Source organism: Polistes canadensis, unplaced genomic scaffold, assembly GCF_001313835.1.
Source record: "Polistes canadensis isolate GaletaPanama2010 unplaced genomic scaffold, ASM131383v1 scaffold_181, whole genome shotgun sequence".
In the NCBI taxonomy this organism is placed as follows: domain Eukaryota; kingdom Metazoa; phylum Arthropoda; class Insecta; order Hymenoptera; family Vespidae; genus Polistes; species Polistes canadensis.
The window spans coordinates 323,241-335,860 of NW_014569728.1; the positions used below are offsets into that span (position 1 = coordinate 323,241).

At 32.8% G+C, this 12,620-nt stretch overlaps 3 protein-coding genes across 6 annotated transcripts in view; all 3 read right to left on the reverse strand.

Moving 5' to 3' along the window:
• LOC106789379 (nuclear factor 1 B-type) overlaps nt 1–2,726 on the reverse strand; it is a 94,522-nt gene extending 91,796 nt beyond the window's left edge. For 2 of the 3 annotated variants that reach the window (XM_014753533.1, XM_014753532.1), the window contains exon 1: nt 2,394–2,574. In XM_014753533.1, the coding sequence (XP_014609019.1) occupies nt 2,394–2,474 (81 nt within the window). In that variant the 5' untranslated portion in view covers nt 2,475–2,574. Of the gene's footprint in view, nt 1–2,393 lie in introns of all 3 variants that reach the window. The other variant, XM_014753536.1, reaches the window with a different exon arrangement.
• Nucleotides 2,727–6,777: 4,051 nt separating this feature from the next.
• On the reverse strand, nt 6,778–8,642 carry LOC106789390 (actin-related protein 2/3 complex subunit 4). Its single transcript, XM_014753549.1, has 4 exons — nt 8,473–8,642; nt 7,865–8,191; nt 7,528–7,698; nt 6,778–7,438 (listed from the first exon to the last, which is right to left on the reverse strand). Exons 1-4 carry the CDS (start codon nt 8,473–8,475, stop codon nt 7,433–7,435), a joined length of 507 nt encoding a protein of 168 aa, XP_014609035.1. The 5' UTR covers nt 8,476–8,642; the 3' UTR covers nt 6,778–7,432.
• Nucleotides 8,643–9,486: 844 nt separating this feature from the next.
• LOC106789392 lies at nt 9,487–12,163 on the reverse strand. 2 transcript variants are annotated; one of them, XM_014753554.1, is made up of 3 exons: nt 12,074–12,163; nt 11,574–11,803; nt 9,487–11,508 (listed from the first exon to the last, which is right to left on the reverse strand). In XM_014753554.1, the coding sequence occupies exon 3, from the start codon at nt 11,462–11,464 to the stop codon at nt 10,712–10,714; it is 753 nt and encodes a 250-aa protein (XP_014609040.1). In that variant the 5' UTR covers nt 11,465–11,508; nt 11,574–11,803; nt 12,074–12,163; the 3' UTR covers nt 9,487–10,711. The 2 variants fall into 2 exon arrangements, with proteins under 2 accessions (XP_014609040.1, XP_014609039.1); XM_014753553.1 differs by having other exon boundaries at nt 11,938–12,153.
• Nucleotides 12,164–12,620: the final 457 nt, after the last annotated feature.

Genomic DNA, 12,620 nt, shown 5'->3' on the forward strand with positions numbered 1-12,620 from the left:
AAGAAAGAAAGAAAGAAAGAAAGAAGGGAGGCGACCACGCGGCTGCTGCTGCTGCTACTGAAGCCGATCGATAGCCAAACTCCTCTTCGTCTGGCGGGACATAACACAGAAGAAGAAGAAGCGTAGAAGCTGAACGTAGGTAGACCCGGAAGAACCTGAACTATGCATGCTTATCAAGGTAAAATAAGAAAGAGAGAGAAAATACATCGCGATGCACAACCATCAACGAGGTTCTTCTTATCGGTGCACTCTTTTCTCTCGAGAGATGCACCCCTATGTTCTACTACTACCACCCCCCAATTCTTCATCCCAGTAACCCTCTCCTATACTCTACTGTCCTCTTTGCTATCTTCTCTTCTCGTTACGTTCGACTTTTTTTTTACCCTACGAAGCAGGTTTCTTCCGACCTTGGTTCTATAACTTATTATTTAAACTATGTATCACAGTTTTCTACTGTCAAATGTATTTTTCTTAATTTTTTGTTTTTATTATTTAGAAATATGGAAAATATAAGATTTGAGATAGACGTAGAAATAAAATAGAATATGATCCATTTAGAAATGATGTATACGTGTGTGTGTGTGTGTGTTTAATATGAAAACAAGGTAAAAGAAAAATGTGATAAATTAGAAAAAAATACTTTCGGTGTAATCAACTTTTCAATCATTTTCCCCAATCATCAACCATCAACAACTCAAAGTCCAACACACGCGAGAGATATTATTCCCGTACGAAACGATCAGAGAGTAAAGATAATTACGTTCAGCGTTCTCCCCCCTTCACCCTGGCCCCTCTCATATCCTCCCAGCGTAAACTTCAAAATACGCATCACCCCAAAAATAAGTGTCCCATGCGAGACGCTAACGAGCGTTCTAACTTTGCCGAAAGACGACAAAGCGAAGATTATTATTATTATTGGTCCGATTATATATTCACATCTACGTAATTCGATTTTCAAATTTTTTTTTGGGTGGGAGGGGGAGGAGGAGAGGGGGAAATGTTGTATCATCGATATTTTCGATTTCGATTGTAAAAATGTATTCGTGCGTGTGTGTGTGTATGTGTGTAACGTGGATATTTCTACGAGGGTGAGGAGCGTGAACAATTTATCAACCTCGACAATAATTAACATTTTAATTGTTTTTTAAATGATAGGGAATTTAAACGAAAAAAAAAAAAACCAAATAGTTTGTACGTTAAAAAAAAAGATCGAAACGTTTGATTCCACACACGTGGACACGTGTTTCGCGTATTATATTAATTTTGAATAGATTTTTAAAAAAAAGGATGTTCTTCATTTTTTTTTTTTTTTTTTTTTTCACAGTTCTTCAAGATAATCTTTATATCGCGGGAAAACAGCTGACGAGTTTGACGGAAGCTTGTGGTGTGAGCAACTATTTCGATCGAAAAACAACGAACACCACGCGAAACTATCGAGCGTGTTTCTTTAAACGTCCCTACTAAAAACTTACAATTAGGTTTACACATACATACATACACGTATATGCGTTACGTGTTTCGTATCAGAAACACGCACGATTTGATTTGAAAATTTATTTGAATTTACGATAAAATAATATAAATACATTATAATAATGAAATAATATTCAATCAATAATTATGAATTAATTGATATTCAAATAATTTGTATTCTTCCTTCAAAATATTATATTTGACGAATAAAACAAACGATTTTATGTTTAAGATCTTATTGAAACCATTTGATATATTGCAATTGAACGAGTATCGAATGCATTTTCCCGCGAGTTCGTTTAAAATATGATCGATAATAACTCATCGAATATGATTATAAATGAAAAAGGATTATAAGAAACTAGCGTAAAATAATCCTGAATACATTCGACGTAATACGATAACAAAGATGATTACGTAATGTTCCCCGATTGGTTGCTGCAGAGAGATGCGCACTTTCGAGAATCACATTTTCGAGAGATCACAAGAATGATTGTGAATAATTAATCGAAAATATCGATATATAAAACACAGGTAAGAATCGTTAAAGGAGTTAGGAACACGAGGATTCGAGTATGGTTGTTGGATGGTAGCGCGAACACGCGGCTCGTGATTCGCACGTGTTCTTGACAACGAAAAGGGGTGCCGTCGCGTTACGGAATAATTATCGATATATTATACTAAATTATTGCTACGAGACACAATATAATACTCTAATTCAATAAAACAATAATAATAATAAAACTAAACACACACACACAATATATAGATTAAACAAAAACGAGGAACAAGAAACGAAATTATAGATATGAAAGATAAAGTATTTACCAAGAGATATAAATATATACAAAAGATGCAATTTAAAATAAATGAATGAAAAAGAAGAGAAAAACAAAAATAAAAAACACACACACACACACCTGTCCTACGGAAGGGGCCTGCAGGTAAGTCGAGACATCCGGTTCCACCATGCAGCTCCTCAGGGTATCCGGGATGAACATGAGTAGGTGGGAGGACGGTGGCGGTCCAGGTTGAAGCCGGCTGACAGCAGCTTCTGGTTGAATGAGGAAGTCAGCTAGGATTGAAGATGGTTCAATCTGCTGACGACGCTCGTAATTTTCGGCGAGTAGCGTCGTGGCCGTCGCGACGCCGCGGCCAAAGCCGCAAAGCGCGCGTGGATCGCGGAACTGACAGAAAAAAGAAAGAAAAAACCGGGCTACGCGATTAATACGACAACGACGATTGGAACGGGAACGGAAACGGTAACGTTAACGTTAACGGTAGTAACGTCCGATAAACGATACAAATTTGATACACTGACGAGATTGAATTTGTTGAAAAATGATGATGTCCTATTTAAATTGATCAAAAATAATACAAGAAGGATAACACCGAGTTGAGCGTTAACGATTTCACCACGACAAAGTCTCCTTCTCGTTGTTGTCTTCTTCGTCTTCTTCTTTTCCTCCACCACCACGACGACGATGACGACGACCACGACGACGACGACCACCACCACCACCACCACCTCCTTCTCCTCCTCCTTCTCGCCGTCAACGATGACAACGAAGACGAGTATGCTGTCTCTCAAAACGATCAAATCCGACAGTGTTGGTAATATCCCGGTGAACGACGCACCGTTCTCTTCCCTGTTATTATTGTTACCACGCTTATGTTTATTCTTCTCGTCAAACTTTTCGGTCTTCCCCTGATAATAATAAACGTTGGTGGTAGTAGTAATAGTAATAATAGTAATAGTAGTTTGGTGTAAGGTGATGCTGCGTTCCTCCTCCTTGTTATCGTCCTCGTCGTTGGTGAACCTTTGGTTGTCGGGTGGTGGTGGGACACCGCACCCAGGCACACGCATCCTATCTAACGCGAGCCACAACTCCTAACTCTCGACTTAGGCCCTCTCTCTGTTTTCTCGTGCCGCACGCAAGACTCTCTCTCTTTCTCTCTCTTCGTTTGTCTATCTATCTCTACCTATGCACCTGTCTCTGTCTTTCTTTCTCTATTTCTCCCACCCCACCCCTCTCCTCACACTCTCTCTCTCTCTCTCCCACTACCCTTCTCCTCCAATGAGTAACCCTTACGTGTGCGAATCTCTGTCTCTGCTTCCCTCTCTTACTCCCTCCCTAGCCCTTTCTCTATCTGTTTATCTCTCTCTGTTTCTCTCTTTCTCTCTCTCTCTCTCTCTCTCTCTTTCTTTCTCTATCTATGGTCGTGCTTTCGAGTAGTAAGCTCTGCCTCGACGACGGTGACGACTCTTGTTCTCTTCTTCCTCTCGGCTCCTTCTCGTTTCCCGTTCCCGATCGGGAGACGCCAGGTCCCAGACTACGCCGACTCCGAGCTACGGCCGCTGCGTCGGCGTCGGCGTAAAAAGCACGCGCAAGCTCGACGCCGACGCCGACGCCGACGCCGCCACCACCTCCACTTCTATCACCAACACAACTATAATCATCGTCATCAAAGTTGTGTCGATGAAAGAAAAAGAAAGAAAGTCGAGATTGTCCGAGGGATCAAGAAGATGAACAATTTTTTTTTACTTACATGTATATATTTATGCATGGATATGTTTGTATGTATATATGCAAGAGAGAGAGAGAAAGATTGAAAGATGCAAAAGAGACAAATGTATCTAAGTGTGTATGTAAGAAAAAGAAAGAGGGATGAAAATGAGAAAGATACGTAGATGAGATGTGTAATGTATAATGTGTATGTGTGCTTTGTGTATGTATACGTTAAAGAGAAAGAGGGAAAAGAATGAACAAGAGAAAGATATATATATATATGAGTAGGAATATGTGTGTGTAAGAGAGAGAAGGAATGAGGGATGCAAAAGAGAAAGATACATTCAATGTATATGTGCTTGTGTAACAGAGTGAGAGAGAAAGAGAGAGGGATGAAGAGAAAATACGTAGATATACGTAAGAGAAAGAAAGAAAAAAGAACACGATATTGGTCAAAAGAAAAGCTTCTATACGCGTTAATCACTAGGAAGAATTATTTTCTCTCCCTTTATCTCTCTCGGGGTATGTGTTGTTCGTTCACCGAGATACCAACGAACACGACGACTCTTTCTTCACCGTTCTTCTTCGTTCCTTCGTGTATTTTTGGGGACTTGCGTGAAGAATTAGACTCGACTCGACTTCGAAACCACGAACACTCGCTTTTAAAACGAACACCACCAGCAACAACCAAGAAAAGACCAACACAACATCAGCAATTTCGATTTCATTTCGAAAATGTCTTCTTTTATATATTTTTTTTTCCTATTTTGTTTTACATACCTATAATTTGAAATCGTACGAATCAAATTCTTAACTTTGATTGGTGGAATTCTATTCTATGCAAATTAACGTGAACGAAATTTTAAAGAAAAATTATGTATATACGTATATATATTGCGTCTGTTGTTATATAAATAATTATTGTTAATGTAAATTGTGTGTGTGTATGTTTGAAAAATGTTGAGAAACGATCAATGATAGTTTTTAATGCAAAATTCTTGATATTAATCGATAATCGCGTTCACAAATCTGATAATGACTCTATCTTGTTTTTTTTTAATCATTTCTTCGATGTTTATTTCGTACGTATATATTTAATAACAATAATAATAATTAGTGGAATAAATTTGTCTTCGTAAAAATGATAGTACGAGGTATTTTTTTTTGTGCTTTTATCAAATACTTGTAAAATTTCTTGTAAATTCTTCTTCGAGTAACCAAACGAAGTTTAATCTTTGACGGTCTCTACCGTTATCCACTTACCCTTCTTACGAATTCAAATATGTCCACTGCTAGACGCGCGCTCCATTATAAACTACCTTTTCGCGTATGCGAGACATTCTACTGTAAGTCTTTAGAAAATACGCGAGATTGACAAGAGTATACTAAGCTTTCTCGCGTTGCAAATATCCGTACGTGTCATGCACGTGTATTTGTCCTTGTACGTGTCGACTGTCACAACGTCACGTTTGTTTCAAAGAATGAGAATAAGAGAGAAAGAAAAGGCGCGAAACGTTTCGAATTATCTTCGGGAGAGTTCGTGTTCGAAAAACTCGCGAATCGACACTGACCGAAGTAAATGCCTGATTGATCATGAGAACCTCTTCTATCTACACCCTTCCACCCATATGGAAATAGGAATCACCTCGAACGTGATGGATTCCACCGTTCGAAAAAGATACCTTTGTATAAACTGTTGCCTTCGTTAAGGCGTTTCGAAACTCACGAACTTTTTACAAATGATCGATAGAAATATTATTATCGATTCACATCGTTTATTCTTATTTACATTAGTCGTTGAATTATTATTAATTATAATAATTAAAAATAAAATTAATACAAATTATATAAAAATAAAGTATTAAGATTATAATTCTTCTAGTTATAAGAAGAACTCGTGCGTAAAAAGTATATAACTTGTTGTTATAATAAAAATTAAATAAAAATTTTCATCATTATCTTTTAGTTTCTTCTATTTTTTCTTTTTGTTAAAAATATTATCCCCATCTTTTAAATATCCACTCTGTGGATCAACGCGTAATAAATTCTATGTGTCTAACAATTAAATAATATACATATTAGATTCATTGATAAAATAATGTGCCTAGTAATATGACTTTTTTAATTTTAAACTCAATGACGTAAAAAAAATTATTTGCATACCTTAAAAGTACAAAATTTAGAAATAAAAACGAAAGTGGTAGAAATAGCAATGACAATGGCGGGAAAAAATGAAATATAGAGAAAATACATTGGATTAATTGTGTTATAAGTGGATAATAAATATCCCTTATTACGTTAAATCTTATTCACGCGATATTCAAATGAAATAGTTAATTTTTTTTTGTCGTCATTGTTAATTACAATAAATACAATTAACGATTTTTGTTAACACTAGTATTTATCGTTTGTATGAAAGTGTGTAAGTGTATGTATGTGAGTGTATTTGTGTTATTAGAATAATTATAATTATACAGTCCCTTCCTTCTGTTATACTAAATAATGTTTGGCAGTTCATTGACGCTTAGTTAGAATATAATTATCGGTGGACGTTAATTTTCTTTATTGATATTTAAGTATGCTAACGTATCAACACACGTAGTCTTTTTTTATTCAAGATCGTGCGTCAGAGGAACCCGCTCGGTAAATATTATATCTTTCCATTATTTAGTGCAATTTTTCAATCTAACTATGTCATAATTCATAATAGCTTCTTCCTCGTCTTTAAACGACGATGACGACAAATACGATACTTAACGGTATAAAATTACAAGTAGTGTACAGAAAGTTGTTGTTTTTTTTTTTTTTTTTTATATTAATTAACTAACACGATAATCTATGTTCAATAATTCTTCTGATAGTAGAAGAAGTTTGGAAGAATGTTTTTTTTTTTTTTTTTAAATGTTAAATCGATGTTTCTATAATCTAGGAATAATTATCTATTTAAATGTATTATTGTAAAAAATATACAATGCAGGCAGACGATGTAACATTCATTGATTCTGAGATTAAACCAGTCTAGAAATCTTCTTTGCAGCTTTCTCTATCGCTTCTTCCAAGAAGCATTTTCGAGTTCTTTCTTTTTATTTCATATACATTGATCTATTTTTTTTTTTTTCTTTTTTCCCTTACTCAAAATCCTTTCTTAATTTCCTTCGTTACAATAAATAACCGATCAAAAGTCTTTGATACTTACGCTCAATCTTATTATGTCAGAATTATCATTTAGATTTCCAAATATAAATTTGGATTCGATGGAATTTAGTTGAATGAAATTGAATCGAAGGTTAAGATACTTTAGTTGGATGAGGGACCATCTTGAGTAAATTATTATAACATTCATCAATCTTTTTCTAATGTTGGTTATCGGAGATAATTTTTTTACTGCATCCTCTTTTCACTGCCTTTCGTTTATAGACACTTATCCATAACAATCTGCACTTTATGGATTAGAACTAAAAATAAAATTACATTAAAAATAATTGAATAACATATATTAAACAATTATCGTGCAATAATGTAGAGATAATATATTTATACCAACCCTCTTCAAAAATTCTTCCGCACAAATACGAGCTCTGGCGTTCATAGAAAGTTTCATTTCACTGATTTCTCTATCAATTTCCTCCATAAAATGAATCACAAAGTCTACTATCTTATGTTTATACATTTGTTCTACATGAATGTTTGTGATAAGAAAACTAATGTCATAACCCTGTTTAAGAAATAAACAGCAAAATTATTTTTTCAATAAAATCTAATCAATTGATAATGAATTAGGTTGTTCGATAAATCTACACAGTTTTTTCCATCACATTTATTTAGAAAAAAATTGTCCCAACTTGTTGTGGACAAGCTAATATAATTTTAAATATATTTACCTCTATAGGTTTTCTCCTAAGTATCATAAAATGTTCCGCTCTCATGGTCATGAATCTTGTGAAGTTATGACAGAGAATCTTTTCCAGATCATCTGCCTGTTTAACAGCGATACTTATTCTCATACTATTTATACTTGATTCTATTAATACTTTCTCCTTATCGTTTCTGCTGATCAATATAGGCGTTAACAAAAGTTCTTTGCTTGCTCTTACTTCTACTTCGGGTTTATTGTGCTTCTCTACTATTTGGGAAGAAAAGTTTTCAAGACACATTGCAGCTGTGAGAGTACGTCTCACCGCCATAAGATAAGGTTTCAATGTTCCAGACTGTAATGTAAAGAAACAAATATACTTAAAAAAAGAACTTAATAAAATTTAACTTAAACATTTATTCAACAATTGCAGTTCCGTTTACTTTATAATGTTTATCATATTTTTTCTTATAATTATTTCATGTAATATAATGACAATATATAGTAGAATAAAGTCATCATAAATAAGAGATACTGAAGGAACTACATACATCCTGTCTTATTGATAAGGTATATTCTTTTCAGATATACTGCAACATATTTTTTTATCGTTAAAATTTATCAAAAATATCTTACCATTATTACAAAAGGATAACAAACTTTGAATCCTTCTTCTTCCTTATATCCTTATGATTTTTTTCAACTATCTCCTCCTTTTACCAAAAATATATGTTAACACGTGAAAAATGACACATTACGTTCCTTACATATCACAGGGTTGGGTTCAGCCGGTTTGATTCTTACAATTTAGGAGTATTTTCATTGGACATATCGTGCTACTTAAGAAGTCTTTTCCTATTGGTCAGTTTATTTTTGATTGGACAATTCTATCTAAATCGATACACATTTATCGAATTTATTACATTTTTACAGTGTAAATTTATTTATAATAAAATATATATATATATACTCATAGTTTAATTTATTATTATTTAATAAATGAGGGCTTTTATATTTACGAAAATAAATTAAATATAATTTTCATGTAATTGCGAACAGAACGGAGCTATATACAAGGAGGATGATCGAGATAGACGTTTGCGTCAAATTTGTGTTGTTGAAAATGACTGAATATCSAGTACGATAATTATCCACGAGGGTGGCGGTGATGTTCTTAAATTTAGATTTAAGTACGTGTGATTTTATAAATAAACAAATGAATTAATAAGTCTCTTTGATAGTTTTGTTTTAATTACTATTTTTAAAAACCAGACTAAGTTACTAGACGCGCGCTCTAGTGGCAATAGAAATCATTATTTCATTATGAATATTGTACCCACATTTATAACACGGCGATCGTCTCCCTTGTGTATAGACTCCATGGCGAACAATATGGTTGATATCATTAGAGCGCCATATTTGAAATCGAACCTATACGAGACATTTGATTACTCATAAAATAAAAAACCGCTAAAATTCAATGAGTAAATTAGGTCATGTATTAAAAAAATTGGTTCTTACAATTAGAAATACAAAATTCGTGTATCAAATGCTAATGATATAAATATGGCACATAATAAGAGATAAAAAACAGTGTATAAATAATTATAAACATAGTAATATAAGTATAGATACTCCTAATACATTAATAAATATAACAAATATCAAAAGACACAATCTTATTTGAATTGGTATCATCGTTGATTAATATTTTGAGTATTATATATAGATATTAATTAATATGATTGCAATATTGTACTAATGCTATTATTATTGCATATAAAATGAGTTTAACATGTTGACTGTTGTGTAGGTCATCGGTGATCTCAACACAATCATTAGTAAAAATACATAATTAGAATAAATATCGATTCTGATAAATTTTTAAATAATACCATTGTTTTTATAATGATTTCTGTGCAGAAATCTATGACATACATTGTATGTAAGAATAATTTTTTTTTTTACAAAGAAAATATACATTTTTTTTGGGTACGCTTCGATGAGTTACAATTAGACACGGTAGACAAAGAAAATATGAACAAAAACAGTCAGCACTTCTCGATTCTTTTTTTAATTCGTGATTACGTCTTTTCTGTACGCAATTGCTTGATAAAATGCAATCTTTAACATCAGAACATTGTACTAAATACTTTGCTAACTTCAACCTAAAATTAGGAATTGAAATATTTTTCCGAGTTACTTGTCTCTATAACATAATTAAATTTATAACGTAAGTACTTGTTAAAAACTATTCATTTTCAGATTCTTGCAAACAGAGATAAGATTTCAAAGAAAATATAAAATAGAAAAATTTTAAGAAAATACTAAACAATCCGTTGGAGGTTCTTTGAATGGGTTTGTGACTAGTATAAACTATGAGTAAATGTAATATATTTTTTTGTAGAACTCGATATCTCATTGGTCTTTGTATAGATCTTCTGCAAATCAATCGTCATGGTCAGAAATTATTCATTGCTATAAATTCCTCAATCTTTTCCATATTTAGGAGCAAATAATAATAAAATGGCCTACAGTGCCTCGATGGTTACCGGTGACTTCACCATAAAAAATAAACAAAACACAATTATACAACGCTGTTAATCAGTTGTAAAAGAGAATTAAACAAAATATGCATCCCACAATCAAAAATTTGTGTAAGCATGGTAGAAAAATCATGTGAAAAGCGTGTGGCAGTGAACATGTTAAAGAAATAGATTGTACTCCGCTGTACACTATTTCATGTATAATAGCAATAAGTATGATTATGCTTACTACGAGTCTATCTTTTGATAATATACTTGTATACAAATCTCACTACCTGACGATTGAAGACCTATAGTATTCAATATCACTACACTGTTAAATGAACCAATTATACTTTTTGGAGTGGTTTTTGACAATCGTTAATTGGTTTTTCAGGTGGTTTCTCGATTACTAATTTTAGCGCCCGCTTTCTTGTAATGCCGACAATACAAAAAGTTGTAATAACTGTAACTAACATGTACCATGAGAAGTCCAAAAAGACTCTAACAGGTAAAAGTGATTCCACCTGATACATACGAAGGATCCATCCACCGTGTAAAAGAGTCGTATAAGCTCTTAAAAGTTTCATTTCTGGCCATATAAGTTCTAAAGTAACAGCAAGAGATGTTGTCCAACAGATACCTGCTAAAATTATGTTAACAACTAAAATTTCATCAACGCCTACCAAAACAAAAAGAAATCCTTCAATGAAAAAGATTTGCGCCAAACCCATTTTGACTAAACCATCGCTTATGTGACGAGGACGAAAAAAATTGACAACGTCGACTACAACAGAGTAAACAAGGAACAACAATATGATGTTAACTTTATGAATGACTACTTCATTATCCTCCGAACAACGGCTTAAATTAATGAGACCACCTATTATTGCTATTATAAACTTAAGACAAGCTTCGAACAGTTGACTGGTAAATATTATTTCACATTTCTTCCAAAATCTAGTACCCTTTGTCATGGACTCGTCCTCTTTTGGTCTCAATGAAATGCAAAACTTGGCATATTCACAGCACCATTTTAATCCAAATCCATAAAGAGTACAAATGGTTAGAACACAAGGCAAAAAACTTTCCATCGGATACATATTAAAGCTCGTTTGCAGCACACTGATTTAAATATTCGTTGTTTCTGGAATGTAAATAGATATTAATATCAGTCTATACACTTTAATTATTAAATGTTTTCTTTATTACCGTGATGCACAATAATTTTGTCCTATAATTCAATTTTGCGTTTTCTTTAAATCATGAAAAGCAAAACTTTTAGTTCCACTTAAACGTTATTTTTAATTATAATAAACGTAAGAGAAGTGTTTCGATAAAAGAATGATAACTTAGTAACACAACGTGTCTTACAAGGCGATGTGCAACAGGACAAGGCCAATGCCACAATGATCAACACTGCAGAAAAGTTGGCATAGAACCTGAACAGCAGAAAAAATGAATAAGTACTCTTAATTTCTCATTATTGCACATTTAAAATCTATAATTGCACACTTCATTAATTAATTATTTAATTAGTTATTAATAATAAAAAAACAAAAACGTTTTTTCTCACTTCTAAGCAAAGCAATTAAGTTTTCTATTGTTTTTTGTTTTCAATCAATTGCTGGAATTTTGGTTTGTCCGGCTCCTCAACTTTATTTTATCAAATATTTTATATTTATCGTTAATTAGTTAAAAATATTTATTACACTTTGAAAAATAATGAAATGGCCACGTCATGAGTGGGAGATATGTTATATGGTTGTTATACGCATGCACAATCACAAATTCAAGGAGCAAACGTCCTTTGAAAAAAATGAAACTAAAGTTGGTATACCTGCAGGGATATATTTAAGATTGATTTTCAAAATAACAACCTATAGGGTAATTAAAACAAATAGATTAATCGTTCATAATGTATAAATAATAAATAAATATTTTCATTTTTTCATTTTTTTCTGCTGTTACGGTTCTATGCCAACTTTTTTGTGCAGAAGTACATAGAAACCAACTAGACTTTTATCTTACCCTTTTTTATCTACCCAGCATCATTTTTGTTACCACCGGGACCTATTAGACAAAAGTATGTACTTAACGCGGTGACGGTACAATACTATCAAAGAAAACAATATTCTTTGATAGTATATATAGTATATATAATAGTTAAAAAAAAATTGTAATAGATTTTAAAATAATTATATTAAATTTTTAGTGTATAAATATGTGTGTGCCTTCAGAAATGCATTTATATAAATA